The sequence below is a fragment of the Canis lupus genome, chromosome 10 (assembly GCF_011100685.1).
Source record: "Canis lupus familiaris isolate Mischka breed German Shepherd chromosome 10, alternate assembly UU_Cfam_GSD_1.0, whole genome shotgun sequence".
Taxonomy (NCBI): Eukaryota; Metazoa; Chordata; class Mammalia; order Carnivora; family Canidae; genus Canis; species Canis lupus.
The window spans coordinates 49478936-49494097 of NC_049231.1; the positions used below are offsets into that span (position 1 = coordinate 49478936).

The 15162-nt window shown below is 51.4% G+C and overlaps 1 protein-coding gene across 3 annotated transcripts in view; it reads left to right on the top strand.

Moving 5' to 3' along the window:
- PRKCE (protein kinase C epsilon) overlaps window positions 1-15162 on the top strand; it is a 487576-nt gene that overhangs the window by 449127 nt on the left and 23287 nt on the right. For 2 of the 3 annotated variants that reach the window (XM_038551202.1, XM_038551201.1), the window contains exons 12-14: window positions 1377-1515; window positions 7164-7352; window positions 11468-11614. In XM_038551202.1, coding sequence (XP_038407130.1) covers window positions 1377-1515; window positions 7164-7352; window positions 11468-11614 — 475 coding nt within the window. Of the gene's footprint in view, window positions 1-1376; window positions 1516-7163; window positions 7353-11467; window positions 11615-12620; window positions 12819-15162 lie in introns of those variants that run through there. The other variant, XM_038551200.1, reaches the window with a different exon arrangement.

Sequence of the window (15162 nt, forward strand, 5' to 3'; positions counted from 1 at the left end):
GGCTTGGTTGGGCTCGCTTTTCTTTCTGTAGTTCACAAGCATCTGCTTAGAACAGCATATTTTATGAGCTTTTCTTTTCTCAAGAAGTCCCAGCTGTAAGCGGAAACAGGGCCGCGGGTGCAAAGCAGGCAGGCCCTGAAATGCTTCCTGCCCCACCTTTGCACTCAGGCCTGGATTCCTGATGGTGGCTGGAGTTCAAGTCCAGAAGCCAGCAGGATTGCAAGAAAGGCCCCTCTTGCTCTGTGTGCAGGGCAGTGGGCCTTCTTTGCAATACCTACCCACCCCTCTCCATCCCAGAGTGGCTATTGAGAGAGGTCCAGGGTGGCCACCTCCATCTGATGGTCTGGGTCCTTCTATGGGACAAGTGTGGGCTTTGCAGATTTGGTTGGTAGGGGGATTCTTACCCAGAACTTCAAATTTTATACAAGATCTTAGCACCCCACGCTGTAAAGCAGGACGTAAGAGAGCTACTCTGGCTGAGGCCAGCAGGCCCCCATCCCCCGGGGCCCACACTCACTGCACAAAACCACCTGGACTCTGTAGGCCCTGGTTGTTGCCACCAGCCTGTCTTCCCTCCTGTCCCCAGACCCTTACCCCCTTTGCCTCCTGGCCCTGTGAAGACTGATAATAGATACAGGTTATGCTCACACAGGCAGGTCTCCTACTGTCCTCACTATGAATTTCAAACTCCTCTTGCATTCTAGGCTCTTCGGGGTTTCAACATGACTGTCTTGCCCCACCATTCACCAAGGCCCAATTCTCTGGTCCCTTCACTGCCTTTGACATTCACCATGTTGGCTTTCCCTTCCCTCCCACCTCCTCCCAAGCTTCCCTTGAGAGTCACGTTTTCCTGAAGCCCTCCCAGCCTTCACCAGCCATCGGTGGTCTCCCTGTGACACAAGAGCTCACATAGTCAGCGTTCTGTAAAGTCGCGTCAGATTCTTATGTGGTTTTATCTGAGTCACTAATGTTAAGAAGCATCAGTCTTGGCCCTCCAGCCAATCCCTATAGATTAACTCATTAAGGAAGGGAGATGAGTTGCTTATTTCTCTCATGTCAAGGTCTAAAAAATATGAACTTTGGCACACAGTACGGCTTTAATAAATAACCACTGATTTTGTGAAACCGCAGCGGTCTTGAGATATTCCTGGTGTTACTGAAGCTCCTTCTTCATGGTAGAGAGAATGGAGGCACCTTTGGGGGTCAGCCAGTGTGGGCGAGAGCCCTGGCCTGAGATTGGTTGCCAGCAGTCAAGCCTCCTCAAAGGCTTTCCTTCTGTAGCAGATTTCCCTGAGATGCACAGATCTCTCCCTACTCAAGGAGGCCCTCGTGGGATGGCTGAAGCATTAATCTTGTGGGTCTGGGCCATCTTGCAGGGATTTGAAACTGGACAACATCCTTCTGGATGCAGAAGGTCACTGCAAGCTGGCCGACTTCGGGATGTGCAAGGAAGGGATTCTGAACGGTGTCACAACCACCACCTTCTGTGGAACTCCTGACTACATCGCACCTGAGGTAGGACCGTGTGCAGGGAGTCACCTTCTCCTGCCAGGGTGGAGGCAGTTGGGGGGCGGGGTTGTTCCCTTGCACTGAGGTCACCTCGTGGTGCTGGGCAGAGGTGCTAGAAAACCGAAGGGAGTCTAAGGGAGGTGGGAGAGGAGGAAGAGTAGAAGGCTTACTGATTTCTCCATAAGAAAGTGGTGGTGGGGATCCCTGGGTGGCGCAGCGGTTTAGCGCCTGCCTTTGGCCCAGGGCGCGATCCTGGAGACCCGGGATCGAATCCCACGTCAGGCTCCCGGTGCATGGAGCCTGCTTCTCCCTCTGCCTCTCTCTCTCTCTCTCTCTCTCTCTCTGTGACTATCATAAATAAATAAAAATTTAAAAAAAATTTAAAAAAAAAAAAAAAAAGAAGGTGGTGATGGAGGAGAGAACAGGCAAACCGTGAGCAACAGGCCATTCCCCACACCTGGGCAGGGCCTCACTGGGCATTACCCTTCCATTTCAGGCCAGAACCACCAATGGAATAGGACCAAGAGAACTGTGCAGACTTGGGTCATTGTTTTCACTTCTTAAGAGCCAGAATAAAGGAGCACTATCGATAAAGGCAGCGATTAGCTCCATCAGCTGTAATGCACCTGCAGTAAAACCAGGAATAATTATTTGCCATTTCTAGTGTAGCAGCGATTCTGCAGGGCAGGTGCGCAGGGTCGAGCAAGAAGAGGAAAGCGTGCCTCGTTATAAAGGTAGATCAGAGACGTTAATTGGGAGCCTCACCAACAGATCGCCTTTTGTGAAGTTGTTTGGATGTTTTGTTCAACGTAAAGTGTGTATCTGCCTCGAGTTTCTCAAGTCAATCTTGTCTAGGCTGAGAGATACCTAGTGTGATATGATTAAGATTTGAGACAAAGTATGCGATAGATACTGAATAAAAGTGGCCTTGAGTGTTCTGACTGTGTAAAATGGGAAGGAGATACCAACCCCCCAGTCAGCACTACCCGTTGCGCGTAGGTGTTTGTTCACACATTCGGATTGCATTTCGTTTCAGTGGCCATTGTTTGAACACCTGCTAGACACAAAGCAATGTGAGGATGAAGAATTGACTAAGCACACCTCACTCTCCTACAAGAACTTCTGGTGTAAAGGCAGTGGCCTCTAAATAAACAGCTAATTAAGCAGAATAAATAGATAGAGGAGACAAGATGGTATCCTCATAAGGGATAAGGGAAAGCTTCCTGGGACACCTGCCAGATGAACTGAGTTGTCCAGAATCCACAGCATTCCCTTTGGTGGTAGGGATGGGAAGCATTCCTGAAAACAAGGAGGATTGAAGGTGGGGGCAGGGTAGCGCAGGAGGTTCAGTATTCCTGGGTTCTGAGTCCTTTGGGGCCGGGGCTGTGTTTCTGAGTACTCCCAGGATCCAGCACACAGATCAGGCTCTTAGTAAAGAATGAAATCATGAATCGTTCATGAATTTGTTGAATGAAATCATGAATTTGAACTCGTAACACTCCAATGTGAGCCAAGACGAAGGGGCAAGAATATTCTTCATCTTCATTCAGGAAAGGAAAATCATATAGCTAGAACATAGGAGTTCTTAATGCTCATAGTAATGAATAAAATTAGGACGGAAGACCAAGGAAAGTGCCTTTTATCCTATGGGATCTATAGATCCAATAAGAGTTTCCCAGTGGAGGGTGTCTGGGTCTCTCAGCCCTGTCCCGGGAAGAAGAGAGGCAACAGCAGTATGGCTCAGAAGGCAGAGAGTGAGGGAAGGACAGTTGAGAGATTTCTCACAGACCACACAAGACATGGGGGACCTGAGGAGAGGCATGAGGATAGTAAGTAATAGTTGAATTCCCTTTGGAACCTTTACCTTCAAAGAGATCTGCAAGCAGAGATTTCAATCAGTCTTCCTTAGCAGGAACACTGGGAATTTAATCTGAGAGGAGAAACCAGTAAATGTGAGGGTCCTCAATTGAGACCTGCTTTTTACCATCTTCCTCATTCTTTCCTTCTCAACAGAATGCTTGGGTCCAAGTCCTCTGTAAGCTGATGCCAGAGTCAGAGGGTTAACAGGCCAGCAGAGTAGTTAAGGACCCAGCCCAAAGCAAACAGTCACTTTATGATGCACAAAACATCCACACAGCTTTCGTGAAAGGCAGTCCATTGACTCGAGTCACAATGAACTGTGCCGATCTCTCTGTTAATGATGAGGCACAGACGCTCTTCCTTCCCATTCCACCCTTGTGGCCACAGTGCAGCAACCACCATTGCAAGTGAAATGGCGAACAATCCTGGTCTTTCTGGAGGCAAATTACAGCTGATGAGAATATTGCTACTTTTATCAAAGGCTACTGGGGAGATTCAATGAAATTAGGCCTTCAAAGCGTTTAGCACGGTGCCTGGCCCATGGTGAGCTCCGGGTGATTACCATCCCTGTTGCCGGCTCGTGGGGTGGGGTGGGAAAAGCGCAGTCCTACAAGTTGAGATTCCAAGCTGGACTTGACCTCTGATGCTCCCATGTGACCTTAATCAAGTCACAAAATGTTTTAGATGCTCAGCTTCCTCATCTTTCAAATGATGGGAAGAGTAATGCCTGCCCTACCTGCCTCCTCAAGCTGTTTTGAGAATCTAATGAGATTAGAGCATGAAAATGCTTGAGAAACTGTAAGCCTCTATTCAGGTAGGAGGGGCCGTGAGGCCCTCTGCTGACCCTGAAACCACAGACACCTAATGAGGCACTAGCCCTTCCCCAAGGCTTCTCTTCCCACCATATGCCCTTGGTGAGCCCCCACCGCACCCACTCACCTTTCCACACACCCAGCGCCTGTCCCCCAGGAAATGGCAGCCAGCCCTGGGTATGACTGGTGCCATCAGGCCCATTGCCTGCCCTTCTACCTCAGTTCTGAGCCACTCAAGGGGGTAACCACTGCACCCGTGCCCTCCCATAGCGTGTGAAGCCTTGTCCTTCTCACTGCCCCATTGCTGATAAGCCGGTTAAGAAGCAGAAAATTAGGGCCAAGCCCCAAAAGAATTTTATGAAAGATGCCACCCAAAATGGGAAGGTTCTGGAGTGGGACTGGGGGAAGGTGGGAAGGGCTGTTCTGTGGTTTCTGCAGAGCCATCCATCTGAGCACACATAGGCCACCTGGAGGTGACCTCCCCACCACCCTGTAGAGGCTCAGAACCCAGATCTGCTAACCTCCTGGAGGCTGGAGGGTGGCCACCCCAGCATTCCTAGTCCTCTGAACCCAGGAAAGAAGGGAACACACCCAGTGAGACACGTAGTGGGCACATGTGGCAGCCAGTGTCCCAAGTACTGGAATTGGCCTGGTCACAGCACAGGGCCCAGAAGCATACTAGAGCCCCTACGCTTGGCAGCTTATAGATGCCCAGGGGAAACATCTGACCATGAAAAAAAAAAATCACTAAAATCATGGTAGTATATGGAAAGTGGCTGCAGTTCTTAGGTACAGGAAAGGGTCTTAGGATGTCAGAAGAGAAAAGCTGGGGAAGTTCGGGAAAGCTTTCTGGAAGAGGTGGGTGATAACCATGCCCTTGAAACCAGCAGGGCCATGGTGAGCCAGGTGGGGTGCTAGATCTTTCATGATTAAAGGAGCCGCTGATTTTGGCTTTGACTTTGGCACAGAGCAGCATTACTGGCTTCTCGGGACAGTGGAGAGCCTATAGCTCTGACCTACAGATACCGTGTGTTCACCACTGGGCTAAGAGACCAAAAAGTCTCAGCAGATTGCCAGCCCCAAGTAATTCCAAGTTGGCTGTGTTTTCTTACATTTCTTTTCATTCTAAATTCAAAGGATTCCTAAAACATGCGTGTTTTTACTGTTTTCAAAATGATGTCCACCTAAGTCTTTTTACTTAATCCCAAGCAATCTCTGGTCTGTAGTCTCTAGAAGGGTGTTTTGAGGAGACCATGGAAGATCCCAGTACTCACGTTCAGCCTCCTTCTCCCTTGCCCTCCAGAAATCTGAGAACTGAGCTGGAGCCTTGTTCTGGACAGGTTACCTGAGAGGTTACCTGCCTGAGGTATCCCTCAAGCTGAAGTGACTGTACGTGGCCTTTGCCTTTTGAGGGAAAGTCCTGGATGGACACCCCTTTTAGGACATGCACTTCAGCCATGCTTGTCCTTCTCACCTTCACTTTTTGAAATTCTTCGTAGAATTACAGAGCCGAGAGCAACCTGGAGAAGTCGTCTCCTCTGTGTGTTTATGGGCAGCACCCTGCCTAATCCAGCTCTGATAAAAGGAGAAAATAATTATGGGATGCGGACCTCACTTCACAAACCCTTCCTTAGCAGTGGGGCCAGCTCAGCATTTATTTCTACTCCAAGCCAAACACATATCATTGACCTGCTGCATCCTGTATATATACGCAGAGACCAAGTATTTGGTCGGTTTTCATACCAACTTCCAGTTATAGAGTTTTATATCTTGCAATGTGTTTTTAAAATCTTCCACCTTAATTAATCTTAGGAGGTTCAGCTGAGAATCTGACCTTCATTTAATGACAAAATCAAGTGAATGGTTCACGATCACCCAGAGAATTTAGCACCCAACTCGGAATGGTAGAGAAACACCCTGGCCTGTTCTTCTGTGTCTTGCACAGTAACACACGGCCAGTGCTCCAGGAAAAAAATAGGGTTGGGGCGATTATTACTTGCTTTTCACAAGGTTCTGCAGCTTCTTTAGGTAGCATTCCTCCCAGACGTGGAAATCATGATTCAGTTTGTAAAAACTGCAGTCCCCATACATCATTATGCAGGAAGCTGATGGCAGAGTATTCCAAAGTCATGTGTTGTGCGTAACACATTTAGCATAAATGAGTTTGACTATGCCTTTGGCCAGAGGAAAAGAAGCAAGGGAGACTGAGAGTGTAGGTAAGAGTAGGGACCATTGACAAAGGCAAAGCCCACCGGATGATCGAGGAGACAATTTGACGGGGGCTATTGCAGTAGGGGGAATGTTCTGACCGTGGGGGCGGGGGGATGGCGGGGATACCTCAGATCAAACGAGAAGGCCTGGGCCTATGAGGCAGCGAAACAAGGGATTCGTCAATAAGTTTTATGGGAATGGTGAGGCACATCAGAGATGGGTCTTTTTCCAGAATATCCAAAAGCCTAGGCATCCTTTGTGGCCAAAATACAAAAGGATGGGGAGATCTGCTAACTGTAGTTCCTTTTCCAAAAGCAGGGGCTCAGGCGAATCCAACGTTGGGACAATTTCAAGGAGGTGCCCGGGAAGCTCATCTTCTGGCTCGGCGCTCAGCTACTTAGAGCGCGCCTGTGTCTCTCTTAATCCACATCTTGCTACCCTGACCCTAATTGTAGTGTCCAAAATACACAGGCATTTTCTATGGTCCCAAGTTCAAGTCAGGACCTTTGCTCAAAGAGACGGCGAGTGATTCCCACAGGGGGCAGACAGTCGGGGTTGCCTTCGGAGCGGTGATCGTTAGGCCCCGGCATAATGCCTTCCAAGCTCACTTTTCCCCAAATTGGCTGATTTCCCATCTCCGCCCTATGAGCCAGGGCTCCGCTGTGCGGGGACCAAGCTGCAAAGGGAGGCGCGGCCCCCATGGTCCCCGCGGCCCAGGGCGGCTGCGGGCGGGCGTCCCCACGCGCCCTGACCTTGCTGCCTCCCAACCAGATCCTGCAGGAGTTGGAGTACGGCCCCTCGGTGGACTGGTGGGCCCTGGGGGTGCTGATGTACGAGATGATGGCCGGGCAGCCGCCCTTCGAGGCCGACAATGAGGACGACCTGTTCGAGTCCATCCTCCACGATGACGTGCTCTACCCCGTGTGGCTCAGCAAGGAGGCCGTCAGCATCCTGAAAGCTGTGAGTCCCGCTGCTCCCCTGGCCTCCTCCGTCTTCCCCCTCTCCCCGCCACCCCTTCCCTCTCCCTTCCTCCCCACTGCTTCTCTCTGACCCACCTCTGCTGCTGCGGCTGAATGGGAGGCATGCAGGCAGCCAATTCAGGGAGTTGAGGCACAAATTGCCTTCTGTGGGACCGGGACACGTCTGTGTCTCCTGAGAGGGAGCCCTGCACAAGTCTGTGTGCTCCCACATTTCAGAGGGAGCAGAACCAACCCAGGCTGCACTGGGCCTTAGACCCTGCCTCCTCCCCTGCCACCTGCGCCCGTCTCCCTCTGGAGCCTGATGGGCAAGAGGGAGGTGGGCACTGTGCACCTGTGTCCATGACAGCATCTCTGTGGCCGAAGAGCTGATCAGAAAAGAAGTGTCCCCTCAAGACATGTGCAGCTGTGCCAGATTCAGATACGACAGAGACTGTCCCCAGCCCCACAAAGAATCCCTCACATGTGAGATGCTTTGTGCTTGCTCAGCACGACTGTTTGTGCAACGTATAGCCACTTGTACCGGGGCCAGTAAGTGCAGCTCCCTGTCTACCTGGGAAAGCTGTGGAAGGTGAGGTGCAGGGAAGGTAAGCAGAGCAGTTGAGCTGGGTTGAGGCAGGACTGAAGTGACAGGTGAGAACCTTGACTTCGGTCCTGGCTTCTGTCGCCCATCAGAATGCTGCAAAGTTTAGCACTTGGCCCGTCACATTCACCGGGTGTCCATAGCCAAGTAGCCTCTCAACTGTGATTTACTTGTCCTTTCGATCAATTACTGATATTTACCTAATTACACATATTTTACCAAGAAATTGTATATCATAAACAGAAAATCAGTATCAATTGCCATAGCTAAGTAACACAGATCATCATAGGAAAAGGGCAAAAAGACGTCAAATCATTCTGCCGGTGTCTGGGAGCACATATACCGCATTCTGGAAAGTGCCACACCAGAGCATGCTGTTCTCTCCTGCAGCTCTTGCTTTCTTCCCCTTCCTTCTTCCTCTCACTTCACCAATATCCCTTTGCCTCCCTCCCCCCCTCCCTCACCGTTAATAATTCAATGACCTGCTGTTTATTGAGGGTTTCCAGTGTGCGAGGCATCACACCTCACACGAAGTAAGTATTGGTGAGTATAGCAGCCATCATCCAGCAGGCAAAGGTGGGCAATAAAGAAAAAAATACATCCACGCATCCTAAAGGAAGCAAATAGAAAATGTATATTCGCTCATCTACTGCGTGCCAGTGAGCATCTAGTATGTAGTAGGCATTATGTGGGGGGCCGGCGAAGGAGAAGCCTGCAGGCAACACCCAAAGCAGCCAGAGCACCAGCCCAGCAGAGCTACTCACTTGCCCGGGACCCTGAACACCAGCCCAACAAGCCAATGAGCCCCCCTGCCCGCACTGCGGCAAGGCCCTTTCATTTTTGGATGACCCAGAGCAGTGTTTCCCAACAAAGTGTGATTTTTGCCCTCCCACCCCCTAGCCCCGCACCCCCGTTCCCACCCCAGGAGATATTTGGCAACATCTGGAGATGTTTTCACCATCACAGCTTGGAGGGGGGCTGCTGCTGGCATCTGGTGGGTGGAGCCCAGGGACATTGCTAAACATCCTACGATGCACAGGACAATTCCCACAACAGAGATGTATCCAGTGCAAATTGTCATTAGCACAGAGGTTCAGGAACTTTGACTTTCAAAGATTCAGAAGCTAGAGGTTCCACCTGTGTCAGATGGTTGGCGAGGGCAAAGTCTCTGAGAGAAGGCATCGTCCCTGCAAGAAGAGCTTCGGACTCAGGAGCAGCTTCCTGAGATGTTAAAACCTGTATGTTTATCAGTAGCCCTGATACTTCCTCCCCAGAAGTGGAAGGGCAGGAAGAGCTAAGGAAGTAAGGAAGAGTCTTTACTCCCTTGGCCTTGGAACACTTGACTTCCTCACATTGTCCCTTGATTCTCAGGCCAGGCCAGGTTTTCCATGACTCTGGCCACTGAGCTATGTGTCTAAGGGCAGCTACTCACATGACAGTGGTGCAGAACTCTAGAGGAGACCATTTGCATCATAGAGTCATGTAGTGCACAACCTGTGCAACAGTAAGTGCCAGCCCTGGTGCCTTCCTTCCTAAACACTGTGCTCCGAGGCCCAGCATTCAGCCCCCCATTTAATCATTTAGATGTACTGAGTGCACAATAGAAGCTAGGTGCTGAACCAGGTGCTGGGAAGATAGGAATGATTCTCATATCCTGGCGCTCACCAAGGGAAAGAGATGTCTAGACAAATTATAATTTAAATAAACAAGAAACCTGAGGTCCCAGGTACCTACAGAGGAGGAAATCTGGGGAGGCTTCACAGAGGAGGCAGCATTTTGACAGGTTCTTAGAGGATACATGGGGACTGGACAGCGGCATTCAACCAGGGGAAGAAAGGATACAGGAGGCCAACCGAGGTAGCCTGGGTTCAGACTGAGAAGTTTCTGCGTGCCAAAGTCTGTGGACTTTATCCTGTGGGTGGTGGGAATCAGGAGCGTTAAAGCAGGGGTAGCCTCTGCCGACTTTTAGATTAGGAAGGTGAGGTGTGTGGGATCCCTGGGTGGCTCAGCGGTTTAGTGCTGCCTTCAGCCCAGGGCATGATCCTGGAGACCTGGAATCGAGTCCCACGTAGGCTCCCTGCATGGAGCCTGCTTCTCCCTCTGCCTGTGTGTGTGTGTGTGTGTGTGTGTGTGTGTGTGTGTCATGAATAAATAAATAAAATCTTTAAGAAAAAAAAAAAAAGGAAGGTGAAGTGTGCCTTGGTACCATTCCTACTTTGAATCTGCCCCCACTCCATCACTTATTTGCGGCCCTCCCTATCGCGCATCCATGTGCTTTGGCTTCAGAGCACCAGGCAAGGGTCAGTAGGAGACCCTCCCCACCCAAGAAAATCTCCTTTGCTAATGAAGCCTGAAATTGTATCAGTACAGATTTCTTCCTTTGGATTATGGTTCGTCCTCTTAAGTTCCTTTGTTTAAATACAGACTCTCAGCCTTCACCCTGTGAAATGTAACTCTGTCTCTAGCACACAGGTGTCTCACACACACACACACACACACACACCCCTCTGCCCTTACTTTGGGTGGCAGCAGAAATAGTTCCACCTCCCAACCCTGAGTGTTTTCAAGGCTACATGGTACACATCTACTCAACTTATTTGCCATCAGAACTGACTCACTTAATAGGAATAAGCTCACCTGGGTGGTGTGGGGGAAGTATCAGGGCCACGGATAAAAATACAGATTTTAACATCTCAGGAAGCTGCCCCCAAGCCAGAGGCTCTTCTCACGAGACGGCAGCCAACAAATATAAAACACATCAATGTGGTTTTTACAGACAAGTATTGAGAAGCCATAAGCCTTTCCTTTTCTTGTTTTTTTTTTTTATCAGTTGATCTACCTGGGTATTGTATGCTAGAGATTACAAATTAAATTTTTTAAAAAGTGAGAGGGCCAGGGGCCAGGAAAAGGAGAAGTGCAGGAAGTGTCTTTGATAATTTACCTTAGCATGACTATCTGCTCCGCTTTCCTTTTTTCTTTCTTTTCTTTCCTTCCCCCCCGCCCCACCCCCCCCCACCCCCCCCACCCCACCCCCGGTTCTCTTTCCTTACCTCGGCAAAGACCACCATTGACCTCTTGGTGTAAGTGAATTTATCAGACCTCAGTCGGCCTGATGAGAAGACTGGAGAATCTGAGGGGACTCGGGGAGTTAGTAACAGCCTGAGTTCCTACTCCAGCATGCTACCTTGTTGACTGACCTTGGCCAAGCCCATTAACCTCTCTGTGCCTCAACTACCTCACTTCTAAAATAGGGACAATTGATAGACCTCAGAGGCTCACATTTGGATGAAATGAGTTAGTATGTATGCTAGGTTTAGGATGGCGGCTGGCACATGGTAAGTTCTCTACAAGAGTAAAAGAGTTCCCTGGGGGTGGGGAGCAGAGCCCCCAGGAGCGCAGGAAACAGGCTTAGGAGCTGGTACCAAAGAGGTTGCCCTGGCTGACTTCCATCTTTCCCTCGCAGCCTGTCCCTTCCAGGCCTTTGTCACTAATTCCATGTGTCATCCTCCCCACAGTTCATGACCAAGAACCCCCACAAGCGCCTGGGCTGTGTGGCAGCACAGAACGGCGAGGACGCCATCAAGCAGCACCCATTCTTCAAGGAGATCGACTGGGTGCTCCTGGAGCAGAAGAAGATCAAGCCGCCCTTCAAACCTCGAATTGTAAGTAGGGCCCGGAGCTCATTCCACACCATGGGTCGGGCCTGGGCGCGTAGAAAGAGGAGTTCGGGGCACCTTTCACAGCCCCAACGGCAAGGGCAGGAGGAGCCGAGACGCTCCCTCAAAGAGTCTTCCTAGGCCCTAGGAGTTTAGTGTTAAAAATACATAACCTGTAGCCGTAACCAAGATCGTGATTTACATGGGACACAGAAGAAGACTTTTTAATTTTAATAGAGACCGGTCGATTGCTTATGATCAAAAGTTACAAATGCTACATAACGTGTTCGGTAGGCATAGAAGGGAGGTTTCCTTAGAAACAAACTGAGTCCATTTAAAGAGTACAAAGTAAGAGCCACAGTCCGGGTGATGATGCGGCCCTAGCGTAGAGCGCGAGGGTACGACCCGGTGCCTGACGCCTGGGAGGGCCCCGCTGTGCCAGGCCCGGGCCGAGCCTGTGAGAGGCTGTGTCCCGAGAGCCCCCGCACCCTCATCCGCGGTGCTGTCCCTGCAGACCCCTCTCCGGCCCCAGCGCCCATCTCGGTCCAGGTCCTCAGGCCTGGTGCGGTGATGCCCGTCCGGGGGCTGCAGGAACGCATGTTGGGGCTCACGGTTGGCGAGAGGAATCAGAGAGCAGAGGCCGTGTCCTGGCGGTGACCTGGGGGGCAGAGGGGCAGCCGTGCTGTCCTTAGAGTGTGCGTGCCCGTGGAGGGGGAGTATCTTAAGTCTGTTAGCTTGTAGCCCGACGAGGCAATCATTCAGACCCAAAATTGGGGCAGCCAGCTGGCTAGTACACTGGGAGCACAGGGGGGGATGGGATATAGGGAAACTAGGGGGCAGGAGCCCCAGAATGGTGGAACTGGGGTCCCCCGTGGGAAGGACTCAAAGTCATCCAGTCAACCTCAGCCACTCCACATTCTGTCAGGTGGCCCCCTCCTCCCTCACGTCTAAGGACAGGAAGGACCCTCCTGGGCTCTGTGAATCATCTGAGAGGAATTCCATTGTATTCCAGGAGGTTTTCTGGGGAGCGATTACTGATAGTGCTGGGATTCTCAGAAATGCCCCAAGTAGGAGGCAACTCTCAGCTGAAGGCGTGACCTGCTCCTGGGCCAGACTAGAAGGTGGAAGGCTCACTGTTCCTGGACACTCGATTGGGTCCCTGTTCCTCATTTGCTTCCTCCTCTGGTGTTTATGATTTCCGCCGGCTGGCACACAGCTTGGCACAGGCCAGATTTAGGTTCACCGTCTTTCTTTGTTAACATCACCTCTGCCCCTACCCATCTGTCTTCCCCTCGGCCCTGGGGCCTGCTGTGACTCTGGGCAGGGCTCCCTGTGCCATCCTGCTTGCAGGATCCCCCCGCCCTGCACCCCCCTCCCCCCCCCCCACTGAAGGGTCTCTGAGAGTGGTCTTCAAGGACAAGATTAAGTGTGTCCTGGAAAAAGAGAGGGGAAGTAGAAGACCAGAGGCCAGGTGGAGAAGGAGGGGAAAGCTAAAGACTCAGATCTGAGGGTACAATGCTATTGTGGGTTTAGTCTAAGGTAATCAACCTGAAGCAAAGTGGGAAGAAGGGCTTAAGTAGAGAATGGGGCCCCAGGACAAGAGCAGGGCCTGATCGGCCTGTGCAGGTCTGCAAAATGACTTACACAACACACAGCTAGGCTCCCGGAGGGCTGGGGCAGGCTGGACAGGCTGGGGCGGGGGGGGGGGGCAGCCCCCCCACAGTGTGTGGGGCCAGAACACAGGGAAGCCCCGGGGACCGTCAGCAGGGCGTGGGGTGTGGCAGAGGCAGGCAAGGGAGTCTCTGCTGAGAAGCAGAGAATTAGGGAAGAGCTTTATGATAAAAGGCCCAAAGAAGTTTTAAAGTATGGGTTCATGGAGAAGAGTCTCTCTTTGGGATGAACCGATGGCAGAACATTGCTCAAATCCAGCAGAGGAGAGAGCTCTGAGATTTCAGGGGCCTCATGAAACTCCTGTCTCCAGAAGCCCTTCCCAAAGGCCTAGCAGTACCAGGGATTGTCACCCTCACATGGGGTGTCACCCTCTCTCTGAACGCAGAGCCAAGTGAAAGGGCAAACAAGAGTGACCCTTTGAGCTATATCTGGCTTCCCCAGAATGAGGGAAGGGCGTGAGGAACAAGTGTGAGGTTTCTGTGGGCCTGCGGGTTGGAGAAGGAACCAAACACAAAGGAAGGGGGAGAGAGGGGAGAGTGACTCAGGAGGCCAACCCATGACCCAGTCTGCTGGTGGGCAGGCCTCACCCAGCCCGGACAGGCAGGGATGGCGGGCCAGCTGTGCAGGCAGGCGCTCCTGTGGGCCGGGGTGGGAGAGGGTCTCAGCAGTAGAAGTACATCCTTGCATGAGGAGTCAATCTCACCTGGGGGCCAGGGGGGACTCCTTCTCCTCCTTCTCCTCCTGTGCTTCCCTCCCTTGGGCCTCTCACGAGCCCCCAACCTGGGACCAGAGGGCAGGACTCTTCCTGCTGCCTTTTCTCAGGGGCTCAGGACAGGCTTCCTGGGGTGTGACCTGGGAGGATGGCAAAAGGTAAGGGCAGGGGCCGTCCAGGCTCTCCCAAGGATGTCGAGCTGAGTCAGCGTTCCCAAAGACTGATTTCATCCCTGCTTCGCACATGTTCTGTGCATGTTCCTACTCGACCCCACAGACCTCCAGAGTAATCCTGGATGCTACTGGGAGTTGGGGGGAGGGCATTTATCCAGCTGGTTTAAATTCCGTTTGGAAGAGAGAGTTAGAACATCTGAAGGAAGGATAAGGAAGGAGACTGACATTGCGCGAAGAGATGTTTTCTGGTCACATTTCAGGCTAAATACTGGTTGACCCTTACAGAGTTCTCAGCTACAGGTCTTTAATGTTCAAGTTATTTAGGTATCTGGTCAAGTATTTAGGTATCTGGTCACATGTATTTCCTAGAGATGTCCCTCTGGAGAAGTATCAAAATGGAAAAGAAAAGAACAGTCTACATCTCATTAGCAGGTTGGAAAGGTGTACCGAGTCAGGCCCTAGGCTGAACGCTTTTTTCTGAAGAATGTTGGTGGTACCACCCTGAGTCCTCTGTGGGCTCGTATATAACAGAAATGAATTTTAAGTTGAATTAAAGCCCACCACAGTGACAAGCATACTGAAAGCCTCTCCGGACCCATGTGGAACTCACACGAGGTTTGTAGAAGCCACTACCCGCCTCTTATTAACTCAGGATCAACCCTGAGTACCCGCCTGGCTCAGATCACAGCCGAGGAGAGGGCTCTGCTCCATAAGCAGGGCCAGGTACCCACCGGCAAAATAGGTGGGCTCCCACAAGAGGTCACTGGAGAGACACGGGGGGCTGAAGTAGGTCCCACAGAAGTTGTCCCCCGTGTACAGGGCAGGGATTCCATCACAAGACAGGCTGTCCTCGGGCTGAAGGTGTCCCGAAGCTTTAGGGCACATGAGATGCCTTTTGAGGAGAGCTAAAAGGAAAGATTTTGACGGAGGGAGGAAGGAAAGTGGGTCTGGAGCCTGACCGTGGGAAGAAGTGGGCAGGATAGTGCCTTCTAAGTCGC